Source organism: Mesoplodon mirus, assembly GCF_964341445.2.
Source record: "Mesoplodon mirus genome assembly, chromosome: 3".
Classification (NCBI taxonomy): domain Eukaryota; kingdom Metazoa; phylum Chordata; class Mammalia; order Artiodactyla; family Ziphiidae; genus Mesoplodon; species Mesoplodon mirus.
The window spans coordinates 9947036-9970575 of NC_138978.1; the positions used below are offsets into that span (position 1 = coordinate 9947036).

General features: G+C 41.6%; 1 protein-coding gene across 1 annotated transcript; it reads left to right on the top strand.

Annotated features, from left to right (window-relative positions):
- Positions 1-305: 305 nt before the first annotated feature.
- On the top strand, positions 306-17842 carry LOC309800619 (PRAME family member 15-like; the record flags this gene model as incomplete). Its single annotated transcript, XM_082614784.1, has 7 exons — positions 306-358; positions 1333-1652; positions 2082-2654; positions 3773-4113; positions 14991-15236; positions 16220-16241; positions 17290-17842. Exons 2-7 carry the CDS (start codon positions 1366-1368, stop codon positions 17840-17842), a joined length of 2022 nt encoding a protein of 673 aa, XP_082470910.1. The 5' UTR covers positions 306-358; positions 1333-1365.
- Between the last annotated feature and the right edge of the window lie 5698 nt (positions 17843-23540).

Here is a 23540-nt window from a genome sequence, read left to right on the forward strand (position 1 = left end):
GGAATATAACTGGCTGTATTGGTAGAATTCAGTCAATGTTTGTGGAGTGAATCCATGAATGGGTCCTTGATTCCCCCTCCATCTTTCTTTCTGTTTCCTGAATTGTTATCTGATTCAATCAAGTAATCTGGAGAAGAATGAAGATCTAACCAGGATCAATCCAATGGGCAGTATGGAATATAATCAAGGATCCTTTTCTGATTGAGTTAGTAGTTGGCCAGAGGGATGATGGGATTAGAAAGGTGTATAAAAGCCTCAGCCTCTGAAGAAGGAATTCAGAATCTTCTGGCTCCAGAGTCACTGGCTGGGGTCTCCACATGGTCTGAGGTCTGAGCAGCCCACCAACCCCATCATAACAGTAAGTTACCAACCTCAGCTAAGGACACCCTCTTCTTACCCATTGTTAGCTGATCTTGAAGGGTAGCATGGATCTCTGGATGGCACAGAGAGTTTTTGAAAAATCATTTTTTTCAGATGAACACATTTCAGGTTTTGGTTTTGCCTCTCAGCGTAGTTTTGTCTAAATCTCAAATATTCTGATTTGTTCTTTGGCTTATCTCATTTTTAAATGTCCCCACCAACCAGATATTATTTTTAAAAATATTTATTTATTTATTTATTTGGCTGAGCCAGGTCTTAGTTGCAGCACGTGGAAGCTTCGTTGCGGTATGCGGGATCTTTAGTTGCAGCATGTGGGATCTAGTTTCCTGATCAGGGATTGAACCCTGGCCCCCTGCATTGGGAGCGCAGTCTTAACCACTGGACCACCAGGGAAGTCCCTCAAGCAGATATTCTTAATAAAAAACATCTGTTTGGAATGTTATTTCTTGAAATTTAAATTTAAAAAATATATTTTGTGGACAAATAGCATTCATTGTAGGAGTATCTCCTTAATCTTTACCAGCCAAGTTAACTGAGGTAACTGAGGATGTAGGCTGTGTTGGTCCACCTGACACTCCTCTTCCCATAGGTTTAGGGCTCTAAGTCATGGTCTGAAAGTCTTTCCCAAATACAGATTGGAGTCAGCTTTCAGGCTCCTTGGTACCCACTTCCCAGTAGGACAGGAATTAAGCAAAGCAGTGGATGGAACTGAATGAGCTAGTGGTTGCCTTTCCTCCTCATTGGTACTTGTGAGATGTTTGTTCTGGATCCAGTAGGGAACATGTTATAGTTTTCTGCCCCCTGAGTCCACAGTGTAATATGGGCTAATTGAGGCACTTCCGCCTCTGCCAGAGCAGTGACCTTGGCCTGAGTAGGTACTTCTGAAGGTTTGGAAGACAGTCTGAGGTGTGCTCCTGCTTGGCCTGAAATCGATGCTTTGTTCCCTGGCAGTTTCCACAGGATTCCTTTTGCAGCAGAGTCAGGATGAGTGTCCAGACCCCACCCAGACTCCTGGACCTGGCGGGAACAAGCCTGCTGAGGGATGAGGCCTCAGCCATTTCTGCTGTGGAAGATCTGCCCACTGAGCTCTTCCCACCACTGTTCATGGAGGCCTTCCATGGGAGACACATCGAGACCCTGAAGGCCATGGTGCAAGCCTGGCCCTTTGTCCACCTGCCTCTGGGGGACCTGATAGACATGCCTCATGTGGGGCCCTTACAAGCAGTGCTGGAAGCACTTGATGTCCTACTTGCCCAGAAGGTTCGCCCTAGGTGAGTCTGATTTGCATAGCCTGGTAGAATCCTGGGCCTCCTGGAAGAGACAGGTGGGATGAGGGAAAGTAGATGGACAAGGGATGGACAAGAGGGTTCTGATGATGACAGTGAGGGAGTTCAGAGACCTTGGCTCACTATGGGAAATGCCTTCCTGATATGTAAGGGTACCTAAGATGCAAGGGGGGTTGAAAGAACATGCCCCATCTCCTTCCTGCGACGCTTAACAGTACTAGAAGTGAAGAACTAGAAAGGGGGGGAAGGGAAAGGGAGACGGAGGAAAGTGAGGCAGAGAGGGAAGAGTGGAGTCAGCAGGTGATGACAGGAATGTGAAATAAAAACACAGGTGGACAGTCTGTTGTCAATTCTGAGACAGTGGTTTTATTCTGTGTGGATTTTAATGCACCCCCACTAATCTGTTCCTCACAGGAGGTGCAAACTGCTGGTGCTGGATTTACGGGACACTGGCCAGATCTTCTGGAGCATGTGGTCTGGAGCCAGCACTCACGGGTGCTCAAGCTCAAGAATGGTACCAGTGGCTGAGCACAGGTCAATGACACAGCAGCCCTTGGCTCCCTTGGAGGTGTTCATAGAACTTTGTCTGAAGAAAAAGACCCTGGATAATTTCCTCACCTACCTCATCAGGTGGGTGGAGCAGAGAAAAGCTTCCATACACCTGTGCTGTAAGAAGCTGAAGATTGTTTCAATGCCCATGGAAAATATCATGAAGGTCCTGAGTATGGTGCAACTGGACTGTATCCAGGAGGTGCAAGTGAATTGCACCTGGCATCTGTCCACACTGGCCATGTTTGCTCCTCTCCTGGGCCAGATGGGTAATGTGCAGAGACTCCTTCTCTCCCCCATTCTTGTGTCTGCCTTTGAGGAGCAGGAACAGCAGCACATTGTCCAAATTACCTCTCAGTTCCTCAGGCTGCACCACCTCCGGGATCTCTATATGGAATCTCCCTCTTTCCTTGAAGGCTGCCTGGACCAGATGCTTAGGTGAGAGTGGGCCACTGACCAGGTAACAGTGAACACAACACTAGAATGTCACGTGAACTGTGTCATTTGCTGCTCTATCCTGAAGTGTGGTATCCCATAACCACACAAATCAAGGTAGAGGAAAAAACTGCTGTAGAGGTTCTGTAATGGGACACCATAGTAGAAAGCTATAGATCATAGGGTTAGGATCCAGTGAGGGTGGATATAGGTTCTTCCTTAGAAAGAGTTATCTATGTCAGATGGCTTAGGAAATTAGGTAAGTGAAGAGGGCATTAAATAAGGGAAACTACCTCAGACCCGAGCAATTCTAAAGAGAAGCTCTGGGGAATTCCCTGGAGGTCCAGTGGTTAGAACTCTGCACTTTCATGGCTGGGGGCTTGGGAAACTACCATCCCACAAGCTGCGTGGCAGAAAGAGAGAGAGAATCTCTGTGTTTACCAGGTTTGTGAACACAGTGAGCTTGTCTTAAATTCCCAGTCTCTAAAAGGCTGTCTTCTGCTTCAGAAAATTAATATTTAAGAAATGCATGACTGAGAGGATGGCAGTGGAGCAGCAGTCACAGATAATAGAAAGTGGAAGGTGGTTTGCAGATGATGCAGGGGTGTAAGTGAGCCCCTGCAGACTGGCAACCCCTGTTGATGATGTGGGATCTTGTTCAGTTTGATTCTCTATACGTCTCCCACCAGCCTCAACTGGCCCAGAGATACAGGTGCCTAGGACTTAAGCATGGTCTGAAAGAAGCCTGAGTTGAAAGCATTTTATATTTTCTCTCCCGATATTCAAATTCAGTGATGCCCACACTTGATTGAGACTCAGTGTTAGGCTCTCTGCTGAGTAGGTTCTAGTGCATTTCATTATCTTCATTCATCATTTAAAATAGGCGAAGTAAGTTTCACCCGGCTTGACCCATGATGAAAGAGAGCTTTCAAGATACTGTAAAGTTGACCCACTCACACAAAGAAGATGACAGGAGTCAGTCTAAAATGAGACTGGTCATTCTAGGTATTGACCTTCTTAAGGCAGTTAGTAGGACCTTGGCTTTGGGCAAATCAACTATCTGCCAACTTTAGCTCATGCCACCCTGGTTTGTCAGACCTAATTGTTTGTTTTCCCCCCAGATGCCTGAAGACCCCCTTGGACAACCTCTCAATAACTAATTGCCGGCTTACAGATTCAGACTTGATCCATCTGTCCCAATGCCCAAACATCCGTCAGCTAAAAGGCCTGGATCTGAGTGGTGTCACGCTGACCGACTTTAGTCCTGAGCTCCTCAAAGTTCTCCTGGAGCAAGTTGCAGCCTCCCTCCAGGAACTGAACTTAGAGCAGTGTGGGCTCAGTGACTTTCAACTTGAGTCCATCCTGCCTGTCCTGAGCCACTGTTCCCAGCTCAGGACCTTAAGCCTGTGTGGGAACCTCCTCTCTATGACCATCATGGAGAAGCTGCTGTGTCACACCACTGGTATGCCCCATTTAAGAGATGAGTTTTATCCTGCCCCTCAGGAAAGTTACAGCCCTCATGGAGCTCTCCACCTGGGCAGACTTGCCCAGCTTCGGGATGAGCTAATTGAGATTATGAAGAATTTAGGATGTCCCAGGGCCATCTGGCTTAGCTCCAGCCCATGTCCTCGCTGGGGCAATAAGACATTCTATCAAGAGGAGCCCTTTCTATACCACTGCTATATCTCTGCCTAGTTGGGTGCATCTGTCAAAAGCTTTCTTCTGGGCATTTGGAAATAGAAATCTACACAATAGATGCATCATGAAAGGAAAACAGACCTGTGATTTCAGATATCAGCTCAATGTGAATGGGAAAAGGAAAGCTGATCCAGCACAGGTGTAGGATTGCACTGTAAATGTAGAAGCTGGGAGGTGAGGGGACTTTCAGGGCCATGTGCTTATAGCATCAGAAATATGAATCTAAATTTCTGGATGGAAATTTGGGCTGGAGACACACATGTTGGCATTATCCCTGGGGGGGTGATTATAAAGAAATGGTCAGAAATAAAGAGACCTTCAATGTAAATGGACTAATGTCCTCCATGGTATATTATCCTGTTTTCACCTCAGTAATCTCCAGTTACTGATAAAAGAAAATGCACCAAATGTTCTATGATTGGGAACCCTACTATTCCCATCAGTTCTCTCTTCTGTCTTGGACATCTTTGACCTCCTTACATAATTCTGTGGCTGTTCAGTTGGTTAATACACACAACAAGGGAAAAATACTCAGTGGTCAATGATGAGCTCTTGACAGGGCCCTCACTGCTGACTCAGGCCATGACCCTGGACATGAGCAGTCCTCATAGTTCTTTAAGTGGGTCCATTAGTCCCAGTTCCTGGCCTTCGTGTGTGCTGGGACAGGGCTTCACTACACAAGTTAAGACCTCCAGTTCTGGAAGGGGTCGTCCACACTGCAGATGGCCCAAAGTCTCTTGTCCTTGTCAACCCATGCTTGTCATGAGGAGGTAGTGGTCCTCCTTGAATTAAACTAGTTGTGACCAGTAAAGACATACAATTTCTTTTTAGCATAATACTAAAATCATATGGGCATATAACAGGGTTTTAGTATTTCCAAACCACATTAAGAAATTATATCCTTTTGTAGGGTTACGTCATGTCATTGAAAGACTGACATTAATCCTATAACACCTACTATCTCTCCCTACCAGGGAAGACTAGTATAGCATGCTTTATTATCAACATATCAGCATGTATAAAAAAACACATTCTGTATACATCTTATAACTCATAGTCAACCTTCCCTACCCTCAGTTCCACATCCTCAGATTCAACCAACTGCAGATGGTGTAGGGCTACATTTATTATAGAAAAATATCCGCGGGTAAGTGGATCTGAGCAGTTCAAAGATATGTTGTTCAAGAGTCATCTGTATATACAGATATATATTAAGAGGGATTTATTATGGGGATGGATTTACATGGTTACAGAGATGGAGGTCTCACAGTCTGAAAGTTAGAGTACGAGCAAAGACAGTTTTATAACTCAGGCCAAAGCTTAGGGCTGAAAACTGGGGGAGCTGATGATGTAACTCCAAGTGTGAGGCTAAAGGCTTGAGAACCAGGGGGCCACTCATGTAAGTCATGGAGTCTCAAGTCTCAAGAGCCAAAAGCTGTTATGTTCATGGTCAAGAAGAGAAAGAGGGAGAGAAGAGTGTCTTGTTCACTCAGGCCCCCAAGATATTGGCTGATGCCCACCCACATTGGTGAGGACAGATCTCTTTACTCAGTTGATGGATTCAAATGCTAATCTCTTCCAGAAACACCATCTCAGAAATACCCAGAATCAATGTTACATAAAATTAACCATCACAGAGACCATAAACAAAAGGCACCCAAATGAAGGTTCCTTGCTGAGGATTCAGGGGTTGGTATTGTTGGCTCAGGGGACGGAGTGGATATTGGGCTAGGGGGATCTTAGGCAAGAGGCACAGCTTCTCCATAAAATGGAGGTAATCATGCACAAACAGCATATGGGGTTTCTGTAGAATGAATGAGATGATGCATGTTGAGGTCTTAGCGCTGGACCTGGCATACAGTAGGAGCTCAATAAATGACTTGTGTCCTTCTTTTCTCCTGCTAGCAGACACACCCAGGATGCTTCATTCCTCAAGCTTACCCTCTATTCTTACAACAGGAAGGAAAGAGGAAAGGACTCATCATTTACATGAGGCCAGCAATGAATCACCATTCACCCAAGCTGCTTTGGCAGCCAGCACTGGGAGGGGCAGGGGGATGTCATAGGAGAGATTCCATTCTTCTCTGGCGATAGACATTCTGAGCCTCAGGACTCCTAGGTCGCCTGCTGGTAGATCAGACCAAATGACAAACCAGTGTTGCAAGCAGTTCTGTAGTGTTCAGCATTCTAAGAACATCTGCTGTAACGTAAATGCTCATTTAGTCTAAATATTTGTGCTGTAATTTATATAGATATAGAAGATATAAATTGTCTTTTAAAATTATAAAGACAATTCAGTACTTTAAAAAATGCATGTGTAAATGTACATCTCCACCAACAGTGTAAGAGGGTTCCCTTTTCTCCACACCCTCTCCAGCATTTATCGTATGTAGATTTTTTGATGATGGCCATTCTGACGGGTGTGAGGTGATCCCTCATTGTGGTTCTGATTTGCATTTCTCTAATAATTAGTGATGTTGAGCAGCTTTTCATGTGTCTCTTGGCCATCTGTATGTCTTCTTTGGAGAAATGTCTGTTTAGGTCTTCTGCCCATTTTTGGATTAGGTTGTTTGTTTTTTTAATATGGAGCTGCATGAGCTGCTTGTATATTTTGGAGATTAATCCCTTGCCAGGAAGTTCCTTAAAAAACTAAAAATAGAACTACCATATGACTCAGCAATCTCACTCCCGGGCATATACCCAGAGAAAACCATAATTCCAAAAGATACATGCACCCCAATGTTCATTGCAGCACTATTTACAATAGCCAGGACATGGAAGCAACCTAAATGCCCATCAACTGAGGAGTCGATAAAGAAGATGTGGTACATATACACAATGGAATATTACTCAGCCATAAGAAGGAATGAAATTGTGCCATTTACAGAGACATGGATGGACTTAGAGACTGTCATACAAAGTGAAGTAAGTCAGAAAGAGAAAAACAAATATCGTATATTAACACATATATGTGGGATCTAGAAATATGGTATAGATGAGCCTATTTGCAAAGCAGAAATGGAGACACAGACATAGAGAACAAACGTATGGACACCAAGGGGGGAAAGAGGGGGTGGGATGAATTGAGAGATTGGGATTGACATATATACACTACTACGTATAAAATAGATAACTAATGAGAACCCACTGTATAGCACAAGGAACTCTAATCAGTGCTCTGTAATGACCTATGTGGGAAGGAAATCCCAAAAGGAGGGGATATACGTATACGTATAGCTGATTCACTTTGCTGTACAGCAGAAACTAACACAACGTTGTAAAGCACTATACTCCAATTAAAAAAAAATGCATGTGGATATTTTAAAAAATGTTAAATTGATTTGGATCCTCAAAAGAAAAATGTCTTTAAAACTGATTTTAAAGACCATTCAAAAAGAACTGTTTCTTCTTTAAAAAATATTTAGAAAAATAAAATTTCAGAGCTGGAAGGATTACAACTACACTTTTAAAAGTAGACTTTATATTTTAGAGCAGTTTTGTGTTCTAAGTAAAATTGAGCACAAGGTAAGAGAGTTTCCATTTAAATCCTTCCCCCACCATGTGCATAGCCTCCCCAGCTATCGACGTTCCCCACTGGATTGGTACATTTGTTATAATAAATGAACCTACATTGACACATCATCATCACCCAAAGTATATAGATTATATTGAGGTTCCCTCTTGGTGTTGTGCATTCTATGAGCTTTGACAAATATATAATGACACGTATCCACCACTGTCGTATTATACAGAGTATTTTCACTGCCCTAACAATCCTCTTTGCTCTGCCTAATTATCCCTCATCCACCTCAACCCCACCTCCTCACCTCAACTGATTTTTTTCACTGTTCTCAGAGTTTGCCTTTTCCAAAATATCATATAGTTGGACTTATACAGTATGTAGCCTTTTTCAGATTGATTCTTTCACTTGGTAATAGACACTGAGGGTTCTTTCATGCATTTTCATGGTTTGATAACATTCCATTTTCTGTATATATCACAGTTTATTGATTCTTTCATGTACTGAAGGACAACTTGGTTGCTTCCAAGTGTTGACAATTATGAAACAGCTGGTATAAACTCCCATGTGCATGTTTTTGTGTGGATATAAGGTTTCAAGTCATTTGGACGGATACCAAGGAGCGAGATTTCTGGATCATAGGATAACGATACTTATTAAAATTATTTTTTCTTGACGATCTCCCCTCTTAGACAGATATTGCCCCATAAAGGGCACGAACGGTGTCTCAATCACTGCCCATAACTACCCACAGAGGCTTGCATGGCAGTAAAAGATTATAACTGCATGGTCCATAGAAAACTTTATCATCAGTTTATCGTCAAATATTATTTTTAACTAAAGTGCCAATTTGGAGAAAAGTTAGCTGGCTGACAATAATATAAACATGTAGGATATAGAAGAAATAGCGCTTGCAGTCAATACATATGTCCATGTAAATTACCTACAAAAGAAAACTCCATTTGTTTTCATTCTTTTGTTGGATTTGCCCAAGTAATAAACAACAACATTCTCAGTGTAAAATATTCTAATAATACAGATAGAGGAAGCATCTCCCCTGAACTTCCTCCTCATATGTGTGTGTATATATACATATATATAGTATATATAATATATATACTATATATATATTATTAAGCCATGAAAATATGTCATATTCCACAAAAAGGATGGACTATGAGGGCATTATTCTAAGTGAAATATGTCAGAGAAAGATAAACATAGTATGTTCTCACTTATATGTGGAATCTAAAAAACTGAACTCCTCTTTTTCTTTCCTCATGGAAGCTTTTTTTTTTTTTTTTTTTTTGCGGTACGCGGGCCTCTCACTGTTGTGGCCTCTCCCGTTGCGGAGCACAGGATCCGGACGCGCAGGCTCAGAGGCCATGGCTCACGGGCCCAGCCGCTCCACGGCATGTGGGATCCTCCCGGACAGGGGCACGAACCCATGTCCCCTGCATCGGCAGGCAGACTCTCAACAACTATGCCACCAGGGAAGCCCATGGAAGCTTCTTAAACTCTGTCTCTTTAATTCTCCAATTCACTGTAGGTTGGGTCTTGATTTTCCAAAATGATAATGTCCCTATTTTCATCACTGGTCATGGCAAAGAATCTGACAATAGAAAATGTTCAATAAAATACAGAAACTTGAGTGGAAATATAATGAAAATTTCCAGAACTTTGAAATCTCTGGTGCTTTCATCATAATGATCACCCTTTGGACATCTCAGGAAGCTGATCTAAGATGCCTACAAGTATGAACTGCAATATTCTGTTACTGAACCAGGTTCATTTGCCCGACAGTCAGCAAGCCAAACAACAAGATTCCAAGGTTTGCAACAGAGAAAGGGTTAATTTACATGGCAGCTAAGGGAGGAGACCAGAGAACAAGTCTGAGATCTACCACTTCAAAGGCAAGGGAGCAGGGATATTTATGGGTGAAGGGTATAGTAAGGTCAGAGGTGCAGGGAAAGGCGACTGAAGACAGGAAAAAGGTGAGGTAACCACTGCTCTGTGCAGGCATATCTCTGTTACATGCTACTACATAGGATGCATGTTCAGAAGATGGTGGCATTAGCATGATCTGAGGATGCAGTTTTAAGCCATCCACTGTGCACTGCCGCAGGCCCAATTGAATGGTCGCTGGTCTTGACTGGTTTGACCTGGGCAAGACTAGATCCATGACCTGAAAAAAACAACTTAAAGAACCATTACTATAGTGACTTATATGTCAGAGGTGTTATCTATAGGTCACAGTTAAAGGAGTGTTGTAATGTATTGTCTAAGGTATGGGAAGATTTCAGGGTATGAAATTTGCAGGAACAATGAAGACGAGCTTGACAGGTGACCTCAGGTTACAAGAGGAGTGTTTTAAATAAGCTGTTCCTTTCTCTGCTGTTCTGTGAGACAAACCCAAGAATTTCTATTAGTTTCCAGTTTCTGCGAATCCTATGAGATGGGTTTCAATTCCACAAGGATTGGATCCATGTAACTTTCACTTCCTAAACTTCATCTACACCTAGTGGAACCCCAGGATTATAGTAAATATTAATAAGATATGACCTGAAATAATGAATGAAAGACTGATTGCTATATTCATAGGGAACTTTATATAAGAATGGATTACAGTATAAAGTCAATCATGTGACCTGTATTTTATTTTAACCTACTATGGACAGCATCACTTTCTTATTGTGTTTTGTGTGATTTGTCCAAAGAAAATATTCATGGGACCACAAAGGCTTACGCTTTCCCATACACTCTTGCTACCCCATTCATATGTGTTTTACTTGATTAAGGCGACTATAGCAAAATACCATGGACTGAGTGGCTTAAACAAAGAAAATTTATATCTTATGATTCTGGAGCCTGGAAGGCTGAGATCAGGGAGGCAACATGGTCGGGTTGTGGAGGGAGCTAGCTTCCTAGTTTCCTCACACGGTAGGGTGTTGGGGAGCTCATGTCTCTTCATTCCTTTCTAAGGGCACTAAACCTATCATGGGGCTCCATCTCCATGACGTCCTCCAAACCTAGTTACCTTCTAAGGGACCACCTCCAAATGCCATCACACCGGGGATTAAAGCTTCAAGATATGAATTTGTGGGGGTGTGTGTGGGGGGTGTGTGGCAGGAGGAGTAGGGGACTGGGAACAAACATTCATTTCATAGCAACCCATCACCGTAAAGAGAACAAGACCCCAGTGGACCAATCAGCATTCCAGCGGCCATCCTCCTCTGGAGGCCATCCTCAAGCCTCCTGTAAACTGCCCAGGCTATGGGGACTCCTGTGTCTCTCCAGCTCTGTGGGTCTCCAACATGACTGCTCTGTCCAGACCAGGATGCAGGTTGTGCTCTCTCCCTTCTTGCTCCTTTGTCCACTGACAACATTATCTCCAGGCACCCATGACAGTGGGTGTGAGACTGTTAATCAGATCATGGAAATCTTTCAAAGGATCCCCTCTTCATTCCAACTCCCACGTGACCTGCCTGTGCTCTCCCTGTCCAGCATCAGTGACTTTCACGTGTTCCCAAGTTGGCCACACATTTCACTAAATCAGCGTTTGCACAGTCCACCCAGTGCCCCAACACAATCCCCTCAACGGAAAACGTTCTTTGTTTGACCAAAGTTTATTCAGGCTCCTGAATCCTCTCCTGGGATTGTCTGTGTACTTCCTTGTAAAATCCAGTTTGAACAAGAATTCTAAACCGGTTCAACAAGAATCCCTACCATTTATATCTGATGACCCCAAAAATCTGATCCAAATTCTTCACTGCCCACTATTGGTAAAGGACCATGCTGGGCTGCCTTCAAGAAATCTATTACATTGGTTCAGCCAGAATCTCTCCCAGACCTGATGTCTCCTCTCAGTAATTTACCAGCAACAAAACCCCTGCTACTTGGCTGTGAATCCCTAGTTGCATTTGTTGAATTGTGAATGAAGCCAAGTTACATGCTGGGTTATCTATTATCATAGTCCTGAATAAAATTTGCCTTCACCACATAAACGTGTGTCTGTCTCATTTTCTCTGATACAACTTCCACAGCTGATTACTGCTCAGGCAGGAAAGTCCTTCTGAATATCCCCCAAATTCCCACATATATGAGAATGACCAACTTGGAGTCTGGCTACTTTTGTAGCTTTCCATACCAGCCCTCGAGTTTTCTTCAGAGAATTGGTTTCAACTTGTCACTTTAAACAATGCTCTTTTTGGATTTCATAGAAGATGTGATCCCATGGGAACAACCCCTGCTTAGACTCCGATTTCTGCATCACATCACATGAAGTTTCTCAGTCAGTTCTTTCCAAGATTTAGGTTGTCTGACAATTCAAGGGGTCCTTCTGATCCTATCACCTAATTATTCACTGCACAGAAATGGGAAGATTTTTCTACCTGGCAGAGACCGTGGTTCACCAGCCCAAGATAGGGGAAAATAGCAGTGATGTTTAGATCTTCTCTGAAGGTTATCTGAAGTAGTGAATAAAAAGTGCCCACACCATTGCTCACCCAGTTTATGTTCAGTAAACAGAAAGGTTTATGATAATCATTGTTACTAATCTCACTCTATTGCAGGCCATTAATAAAAGGGATTGGTGACATAGGAGTTAAAATGTCTATTGAGTAGAATCCAATTTAACCCTATTTTCTGCAAAGGCCACTTATAACCATGGTAGAAATGTGGTGAAAGGAATCTTCTGGAAAGTGACCAAGAGGGAGAAGACCCTTCAAAGAGCCCTCACCTTGGTGGCAAATGTATATAAGTACCGTTTGGTCATCAAATAAATGGTGGGGGGAGAGAGACAAGGAAAATTCTTGAAGATGGAGAAAGGGTCTCCCTTTATTTGCGACCTTAAACTTCAAAAAAAATCTCTGTGTGATGCAGCTCAGGTGGGAGTCATCCCTGTAAGTGACAGAACCTGAAACACCACACGGAGCTTCTGAATTTAGTGCAGGAAAGGTGTTGCTATTTATGAAGAGAAAAACAGAATTTTATTTCTGTGCCTAATGGTATCTCCTTGATCAGAATCTGTGTTGAACTTTGCTAAGTTTTAGGAAAGAGTAATTATGTAAATACACTCGGAAAGGTTACCCACGGGATGATGGTTTGGCTTCCAAGACTGCTGGAAAGTGGCTGGGGCTATTTGCCATCTGGAAAGTGTCCTCAGTAAGAAAAAAACTTAGAGAAAACAGCTCCTGGTAGCAGCTGCCATGATGAGGACAGGGTTATTTGCAACTGACCCATGTTTATTTCTTCCCTGGCTCCAAGTCCCCAAAGAGCCCACAGTGCCCACCCTCAGTGGCTCTCAGTCCTGGAAATGTCTGATCCCAGGTCTCACGTCTCTTCCTCTTCTCACATACTTAGATGGATTTAGTCTTTTCATGGTGTTTGCTGTGCTGATCCCAACTTTCTAGGAAGAAACACCCTCAAAGATGACACAGTTTCCTTTGAGCCACTCTTTTTTACTTTCTAAATATCACCCAGAAAAAGGTCTTTAAAGCTCCCTCCTTCCCAAGAGGGAAAAAACTGCTTTTTTTTTACATTGTTGCAGTCATTCATGTCGACCATTGAGGAATGTCCAGCTCCAAACTCTCCAGCCCTACTCTTTTCACTGAGATTTTGACCTGTCAGCCTTCAGAGGAGGCTTTGCTTAAGGCTGGAAAACCAACCACATCCACAAAAGCTCTTCCCTTCCTGCCTGAATAGGCTCACGGTCTCCTATGTTTTCTACATAACACCTAGGTGACAAGTTGATACAGGGATGGGTTTATTTTGTCTCCTTTGGGAACAATACCACGTTTTTCATGAAGCTGTTTTCATTCAGGGACATTTTGGTAATTTTGATATGGCCAAAGTTCCCCCAACAATGATGATTTCAAGTTTTGTTCTTTGTTGTCCAATGTCAAGTACCAACAATTCCTTCCCTGATCAAACCCAGGAATATAACTGTCCATATTGGTAAATATCAATCAATATTTGTTAAGTGAATCAATGAATGAGTCCTTAATTACCCCCTCCATTATTCCTTCTGTTTCCTGAATTGTTATCTGATCAATCAATTAATCTGGAGAAATATGAAGATCCAATCAGGATGAATGGGCAGTCTGGCATCTAATCAAGTATACCATACTGATTGAGTTAGTAGTTGGACAGAGAGATGATGGGATTAGAAAAGTTTATAAAAGTCTCAAGCCCGAAGAAGAGATGCAGAATCTTCTGACTCTGGCCAGCTGTGTTCTCCACAGGGTCTGAGGTCTGAGCACCCTGCCAACCCCATCATAGAACTAAGTTACCAACCTCAGCTAAGGACACCCTCTTTTTACCCATGGTTAGCTAATCTTGAACGGTAGCATGGAACTCTGGATGTCACGAAGAGTTTTTGAAAAATCATTTCTTTCAGATGAACACATTTCAGGTTTTGGTTTTGCCTCTCAGTGTAGTTTTGCCTGAATCCCAAACATTTTGATTTGCACTTTAGCTGATATCATTTGTAAATGTCTTTACCATGGAGATATTTTTAATAAAAAAATCTGTTTGGAATTTTATTTCTTGAAATTTAAAACACTACTTTTGTGTACAAATGGCATTCATGTTAGGGGTATTTCTTTCATGTTTACTAGCCAGGTTAACGGGGGTAACTGAAGATGTAGGCTGTGTTGGTCCACATGACACTCCTTTTCCCATAGATTTAGGGCTCTAAGTCATGGTCTGAAAGTCTTCCCCAAATAAAGTTTGGAGTCAGTTTTCAGGATCCTTGGTACCCACTTCCCAGTGGGACATGACTTAAGCAAAGCAGTGGATGGAACTGAATGGGCTAGTGGATGCCTTTTTTCCTCATCGGTACTTGTTAGATGATTGTTCTGAATCCCTCAAAGGCAAAGAGTTAAAGCTTTGTGCCCACTGAGCTCAGAGTGTAATATAAGCTAAGTGAGGCACTTCCACCGCTTCCAGATTAGGCACCTTGGCCCTGAGTAGGTTCCTCTGAAGGGTAGGGAGATAGTCTTAGGTATACTTATGCTTGCCCTGAAATGGATGCCTTGTTCCCTCGAATGTTCTAGAAGATTCCTTTTGGAGCAGAGTTAGGATGAGTTTCTGGACTCCACCCAGACTCCTGAACATTGCAGGAATGAACCTGCTGAGGGAAGATGCCTTGGTCTTTTCTGCTCTGGAGGATCTACCCACAGAACTCTTCCCACCACTGTTGATGGAGGCTTTCCATGAGAGATGCATTGAGAACCTGAAGGCCATGGTGCAAGCCTGGCCCTTTGTCCACCTGCCTCTGGGGGGCCTGATAGACATGCCTTATGTGGGGCCCTTACAAGCAGTGCCAGAGCCCTTGATGCCCTGCTTGCCCAGAAGGTTCGATCCAGGTGAGTCTGATTCTGGTAGCCTGGTAAAATCTGAATCATCCTAGAGGAGGCAGCTGGGGTGAGGCTAAGTAGATGGAAAAAGAATGGAACATAGAGTTCTGAAGATGGCAATGAAGAAGTTTAGAGGCTTTGGCTCACTGTGGGAAATGCTTCCCGGAAGCATAGGAGTGGCTATGATGCAGGGAAGCCTGAAAGAACATGCCTCACCTGCTCCCAGTGCAGCTTAATGTTTCTAGAAGTGGAGAACCAGAAAGTAGGGGAAGGGAAAAATAGATGGAAGAAAGTGAGACAGGGAGAGAAGAAGGCAAGGCAGCAGGTGCTATCAGGAATCTAACGTTACAGCACAGGTGGGCAGCCTGTTATCAAATATTGAGGCTGTTTCTTCAATCTGTGTGGATTTTAATGCATCCCCACCAATCTCCTTTTTCCCCATAGGAGGTGCAAACTTCAGGTGCTAGATCTACATGGTACTGGCCAGAACTTCTGGAGCATGTGGTCTGGAGCCAGCACTCACGGGTGCTCAAGCTCACGAATAGCACAAGTGGGTGAACACAGGTCAATGACAAAGCAGCACTTGGCCCCATTTAAAGTTTTCATAGACCTTTGTCTGAAGAAAAGTACCCTGGATAACTTCCTCACCTACCTCCTCAGGTGGGTGGAGCAGAGAGAAGTTTTTATACACCTGTGCTGTAAGAAGCTGAAGATCTTTTCAACGCCCATGGAAAATATTATGAAGGTCCTGAGTATAGTGAGTCTGGACTGTATCCAGGAAGTGGAAGTGAATTGTGTTTGGCATCTGTCCACTCTGGCTAGGTTTGCTTCTTTCTTCAGTGAGATGAGTAATGTGTAGAGAATCTTTCTCTCCCACATCCACCTGTCTGCCTTCGAGAAGCAGGAGCAGCATCATGTCCAAATTACCTCTCAGTTCCTCAGGCTGCTTCACCCCTGGGATCTCCATCTGGAATCTCTCTCCTTCCTTGAAGGCTGCCTGGACCAGATGCTCAGGTGAGTTGGACCACTGGCTGGGTAACACTGAACACACTAAACATTGAAAACACTAAAATGTCAAACGCACTGTCTCCTTTGCTGCTCTGTCCTGAAGTGTGGTATCCCATATCCACACAAATCAAGGTAGGAGCCTAAACTGGTATAGTGGCTCTGGAAAGGGACACACTGCTAGGGAGGTACAGATTATAGACTGAGATGTTTTGATCTAGCAGTGAGGAGTTTGTGATTTCTTCCTCAGGAAGAGAGTCTATGTTCAAATGACTTAGAAAAATAGTTAAGTAAAGAGGACATTGAAGGGGGGAAACCACATCAGACCAGAGCATTTCTGAAGAAAAGCTCAATGCTCACAAGGTTTGTGACTGCAATGAGCCTGTCTTAAATTCCTTGCCTGTAAAATGTTGTCTTATGCTCCAGATAATTAATATGTATTAATCACATTAATTAATATATGGGAAAACTATGATTCTGGAAATGATGGTAGTGGATCAGAACCAAAAGGATAATAAAAAGTGATATAAGGTTTGTAGATGATGCAGGGATATAGGTGATCTCATACAGACAGGCAACCCCAGTTGATGCTGTTCAACGTTGTGAAGGTTTATGTATGTCTCTGTACAGCCTCACCTGGCCAGAGATATAGGCATCTGGAGCTCAAGCAGAGACTGAAGGAATCTGAGTTGAAATAATTTTATAATCTCATCTACCAGTACTAAAATTCAGTGATGTCCACACTTGATTGAAACTCCCTCTGGCTCTTGTTTTAGCATGTTCTAGAGTACTCCATTATTTTCATTCATTCTCATAAGGAAGTGGAGTATGTTGTACTCTGCTTTATAGATGAAGAAAGAGAGTTTTCAAGATCCTGTGAAGTGACTCAGTCACACAATGGTGACAGGACTGAGCCTTGAGTGAGACTGGGCAATCAGTGTATTGACTGTCATCAGATGGTCAGACTAACCTTGGCCCTGGAGAAATCACTTGACTCTTACCTGGAGCTCACCTGGCACCTCAGTTTCCAACAACTAATTGCTTGGTTTCTCCCCAGGTTCCTAATGACCACTTTGGACAACCTCTCAATAACTAATTGCCAGCTTGCAAAATCAGACTTGATCCATCTGTCCCAGTGCCCGAACATCAGTCAGCTAAGAGACCTGGATCTGAGTGGCGTCAGGCTGACCTACTTTAGTCCTGAGCTCCTCCACGTTCTGCTGGAGAAAGGTGCAGCCACTCTTCAGGAACTGGACTTAAACCTGTGTGGGATCATGGACTCCCAACTCGAGACCATCCTCCCTGCCCTGAGCCACTGTTCCCATCTCAGGGTATTCAGCATGTGTGGGAACCTCCTCTCCATGGCTGTCATGGAGAGGCTCCTGCGTCATACTGATGGGCTGCCTGGTTTAAATCTAGAGTTTTATCCTGCCCCTCAGGAGAGTTACAGCTCTCAGGGTGTTCTCCACCAGGAGAGACTTGCCCTTCTACAAGCTGAGCTTTTGGGGATTCTTAGAGACTTAGGACATCCCAGGACCATTTGGATTAGCCCCAGCCCCTGTCCTCACTGTGGCGTTGACATATGTGATCACATAAGTCCCAGTATATAATGCTGTATTACCCTGCTAGTTGGTTGCTTCTATCAAAACTTTCTTCTGGACCCTTGGAAACTGAAATCTAGGACATAGGTACATTATGAAGGGAAAACACACTCATGGTTTCTGTTATCTGCTCAGTGTGACTGGGAAAAGGAAAGGTGATCCAGCAGGGGTGCAGGATTCCAGAAGGATATGTTGATTTGGGGAGCTGATGGGACTTTTAGACATGTATTTATAGAGTCAAATATGAACCTAAATTTCTGGAGGAGGATTCAGTTTGAGACACACATGTTTGAGTTATCCTTGGATGGACAGTTGTAGAAATGTTCAGAAATAAAGAGAACTTCAGTGTAAATGGGTAGATGCCCTCCATGATATATTATCCTGTTTTCTGTGTTTACATCTCAGGAATCTCCAGTTATTGATGGGGAAAAAAAAAGTCACTCAGTTGTCTATGATCTGAAATTCTATCATTCCCCAGTTCTTTTGTTCTTCTTGGTTATATCTTACCTCCTTACTTATTTCTGTGGCTGTTCAGTGGGTTAACACAGACAACAATGGGAACATACTCAGTGGCCAATGAGCCTTTGCAGTGAGAGATTAGCCAGACTCTCAGGTCCACAACAACCCATGCCTGTCATGGGTGGGAACTGTTCCTTCTTGAATTTATCTAGTTGTGTCTGGAAAAGACATGCAAATTCCTACCAAAAAATACTAAAATCAGACAGGCATGGAACATGGTTTTATTATGTTTATACCACCTTTAAAAATTATATCTTTTGGAGGCTAGGTCATGTCAATAAGACATTTACTTCATTCCCCTAACACCTCCTGGTCCTTCCTATTGAGGAAGACTAGTATAGCATGTTTTGACATCAGCATATCCGGATGTATAATAAAATAGCTGTAATATACAGCATATAACTTATAGTCAGCATCTGCATCCTCAGCCCTGCACCCTCTGATTCAACCAGCTGCAGATCTGGTAGTAGCATATTTATTAAAATTCCCTGGATCTCCTGTCTTAGCAGTCTATTATGATGCAGGAAATATTTCTCTTGTTCGTTCTTCTCTTATCTAGAGTTGCACTATTACAAATATTCTCTGTAGAGTTATGTAAATGATTGATGGCCTCAAGATGTTTAGCTATGTCAGATGCCTGGTTTCACATTGGGTAGTGCAGGAGACAATAATTTTATAAAGTAGATGGGATATAAGTTATACAGCTAGTTACATTTATAAATTTATAGTACAGTGGAGAGAGGCACAAGACAAAAATAATTTGAAAACAATTAAGAAAAAATTAAACAATGATTACTATAATGGATTTTAATCTGGTTACAATAAATCATCAAGTCCACAGGGGAGCCATCTGGAGAAGCCAAATTCTGGAGGAATCATGTAGAGAGAAAAAGATTAAATGCCTCATCTTTGTTTACAAAGGTATACTTTATAAACTTGTTGCAGGACTTAGAGAAAGAGGAAAGGTTTTGTGGAAAACGAAGATTAATATTAGCATCTGTAAGAACCATTAGGTGAAGTTGAGACCATAAATAAATCTTTCCAAACCGATTTTTGTTTGTTTCATTTGTTTTAAACTAAGGGACATCTTAGGTTAGTCATTACATATATATATATTTTTAAATAGATATCAATAAATTAGCTCTTTACAAAAGTTCTCCAAATTTTTCCAATTTAGAAGTTTCTCCAATTTAAGGATTTATTGATGAGTAGTACAGATTTTTTTTTTCAGACAAAAAGTTTTTCATTTTATTTTATTTTGTAAATGTCTATATAGCACTATCTACAGGCAATACTGTAAGTAATTTACAAATATCAACCCATCAACTTTCATAACACAACCCTGTGAGATAGGGACTATTACTAGCACTATTTTTATTTAAAATTTTTTTCAATTATTTTATTTTGGTGGGGGGATGCTGGGCAGGGAAAGTGAAATGGACCCCACTTTATATGGACGGGGGGAGCTTTGTGGAGGCTGAGGGGAGACTGTGGCTACACAGGCGTGCACATGTCCAGTAGTGACCCAACCTGCTGAACCCTAGCCTTATATTTTATATTTTTTCTTTATTTTTTTTTAATTGAAGTATAATTGACTGACATTATTATATTAGTTTCAGGTGTACAACACAGTGATTCGATATTTTTGTACATTGCAAAGTGATCGCCCCAATCAGTCCAGTTATCATCTGTCACCATACAAAGTTATTACAATATTATTGACTATATTCCCTATTTATTTTTAATTAATTAATTAATTAATTAATTAATTTTAACATCTTTATTGGAGTATAATTGCTTAACAATGGTGTGTTAGTTTCTGCTTTATAACAAAGTGAATCAGTTATACATATACATATGTTACCATATATCTTTCCTCTTGCTTCTCCCTCCCTCCCACCCTCCCTATCCCACCCCTCTAGGGGGTCACAAAGTACCGAGCTGATCTCCTTGTGCTATGCGGCTGCCTCCCACTAGCTATGTATCTTACGTTTGGTAGTGTATATATGTCCATGCCACTCTCTCACTTTGTCCCAGCTTACCCTTCCCCCTCCCCATATCCTCAAGTCCATTCTCTAGTAGGTCTGTGTCTTTATTCCCGCCTTGTCCCTAGGTTCTTCATGACCTTTTTTTCCCCTTAGGTTCCAAATATATGTGTTAGCATATGGTATTTGTTTTTCTCTTTCTGACTTACTTCACTCTGAATGACAGACTGTAGGTCAATCCACCTCACTACAAATAACTCCATTTCCTTTCTTTTTATGGCTGAGTAATATTCCATTGAATATATGTGCCACATCTTCTTTATCCATTAATCTGTTGATGGACACTTAGGTTGCTTCCATGTCTTGGTTATTGTAAATAGAGCTGCAATGAACATTTTGGTACATGACTCTTTTTGAATTATGGTTTTCTCAGGGTATATGCCTAGTAGTGGGATTGCTGGATCATATGGTGGTTCTATTTTTAGTTTTTTAAGGAACCTCCATACTGTTCTCCATAGTGGCTGCATCAGTTTACATTTCCACCAACAGTGCAAGAGGGTCCCCTTTTCTCCACACCCTCTCCAGCATTGACTGTTTTTAGATTTTTTGATGATGGCCATTCTGACTGGTGTGAGATGACATCTCATTGTACTTTGGATTTGCATTTCTCTAATGATTAATGATGTTGAGCATCCTTTCATGTGTTTGTTGGCAGTCTGTATATCTTCTTTGGAGAAATGTCTGTTTAGGCCTTCTGCCCATTTTTGGATTGGGTTGTTTGTTTTTTTGATATTGAGCTGCATGAGCTGCTTGTAAATTTTGGAGATTAATCCTTTGTCAGTTACTTCATTGGAAAATATTTTCTCCCATTCTGAGGGTTGTCTTTTCATCTTGTTTCATTAGGTCCCATTTGTTTATTTTTGTTTTTATTTCCATTTCTCTAGGACGTGGGTCAAAAAGGATCTTGCTGTGATTTTGTCATAGAGTGTTCTGTCTACATTTTCCTATAAGAGTTTGATAATGTCTGGCGTTACATTTAGGTCTTTAATCCATTTTGAGTTTATTTTTGTGTATGGTGTTAGGGAGTGTTCTAATTTCATACTTTCACATGTACCTGTCCAGTTTTCCCAGCACCACTTATTGAAGAGGCTGTCTTTCTCCACTGTATATTCTTGCCTCTTCTATCAAAGATAAGGTGACCATATGTATGTGGGTTTATCTCTGGGCTTTCTATCGTGTTCCATTGATCTATATTTCTGTTTCTGAGCCAGTTCCATACTGTCTTGATTACTGTAGCTTTGTAGTAAAGTCCGAAGTCAGGGAGTCTGATTCCTCCAGCTCCATTTTTCTTTCTCAAGATTGCTTTGGCTATTCGGTCTCTTTTGTGTTTCCATACAAATTGTGAAATTTTTTTGTTCTAATTCTGTGAAAAATGCCAGTGGTAGTTTGACAGGGATTGCACTGAATCTGTAGATTGCTTTGGGTAGTAGAGTCATTTTCACAATGTTGATTCTTCCAATCCAAGAAAATGGTATATCTCTCCATCTGTTGGTATCATCTTTAATTTCTTTCATCAATATCTTATAGTTTTCTGCATACAGGTCTTTTTTCTCCTTAGGTGGGTTTATTCCTAGGTATTTTATTCTTTATGTTGCAATGGTAAATGGGAGTGTTTCCTTAATTTCTCTCTCAGATTTTTCACCATTAGTGTATAGGAATGCAAGAGATTTCTGTACATTAATTTTGTATCCTGCTACTTTACCAAATTCATTGATTAGCTCTAACAGTTGTCTGGTAGCATCTTTAGGATTCTCTATGTCTAGTATCATGTCACCTGCAAACAGTGACAGCTTTATTTCTTCTTTTCTGATTTAGAATCCTTTTATTTCTTTTTCTTCTCTGATTGCTGTGGTTAAAACTTCCAAAACTATGTTGAATAATAGTGGTGAGAGTGGGCAACCTTGTCTTGTTCCTGATCTTAGTGGAAATGGTTTCAGTTTTTCACCATTGAGGACGATGTTGGCTGTGGGTTTGTCATATATGGCCTTTTTTATGTTGAGGAAAGTTCCCTCTATGCCTACTTTCTGCAGGGTTTCTATCATAGATGGGTGTTGAATTTTGTCAAAAGCCTTTTCTGCATCGATTGAGATGATCATATGGTTTTTCTCCTTCAATTTGTTAATATGGTGTATCACATTGATTGATTTGCGTATATTGAAGCATCCTTGCCTTCCTGGGATATACCCCACTTGATCATGGTTTATGATCCTTTTAATGTGTTGTTGGATTCTGTTTGCTAGTATTTTGTTGAGGATTTTTGCATCTATGTTCATCAGTGATATTGGCCTGTAGTTTTCTTTTTTTGTGACATCTTTGTCTGGTTTTGGTATAAGGGTGATGGTGGCCTCGTAGAATGAGTTTGGGAGTGTTCCTCCCTTTGCTATATTTTGGAAGAGTTTGAGAAGGATAGGTGTTAGCCCTTCTCTAAATGTTTGATAGAATTCACCTATGAACTCATCTGGTCCTGGGTTTTTGTTTGTTGGAAGATTTTTAATCACAGTTTCAATTTCAGTGTTTGTGATTGGTCTGTTCATATTTTCTACTTCTTCCTGGTTCAGCCTCGGAGGGTTGTGCATTTCTAAGAATTTGTCCATTTCTTCCAGGGTGTCCATTTTATTGGCATAGAGCTGCTTATAGTAATGTCTCATGATCCCTTGTATTTCTGCAGTGTCAGTTGTTACTTCTCCATTTTCATTTCTAATTCTATTGATTGGGTCTTCTCCCTTTTTTCTTGATGGGTCTGGCTAATGGCTTATCAATTTTACCTTCTCAAAGTACCAGCTTTTAGTTTTATTGATCTTTGCTATCATTTCCTTCATTTCTTTTTCATTTATTTCTGATTTGATCTTTATGATATCTTCTTCTTGGATTGATCCCTTGATCATTATGTAGTGTCCTTCTTTGACTTTTGTAATAGTCTTTATTTTAAAGTCTGTTTTGTCTGATATGAGAATTGCCACTCCAGATTTCTTTTGAAATATGGGGATTCCCTTGTGTGTTATTTGTTGTTTTCCCCTTGCTGCTTTTAATATTTTTTCTTTGTATTTAATTTTTGATAGTTTGATTAATATGTGTCCTGGCGTGTTTCTCTTTGGATTTATCTTGTATGGGACTCTCTGTGCTTCCTGGACTTGATTAACTAT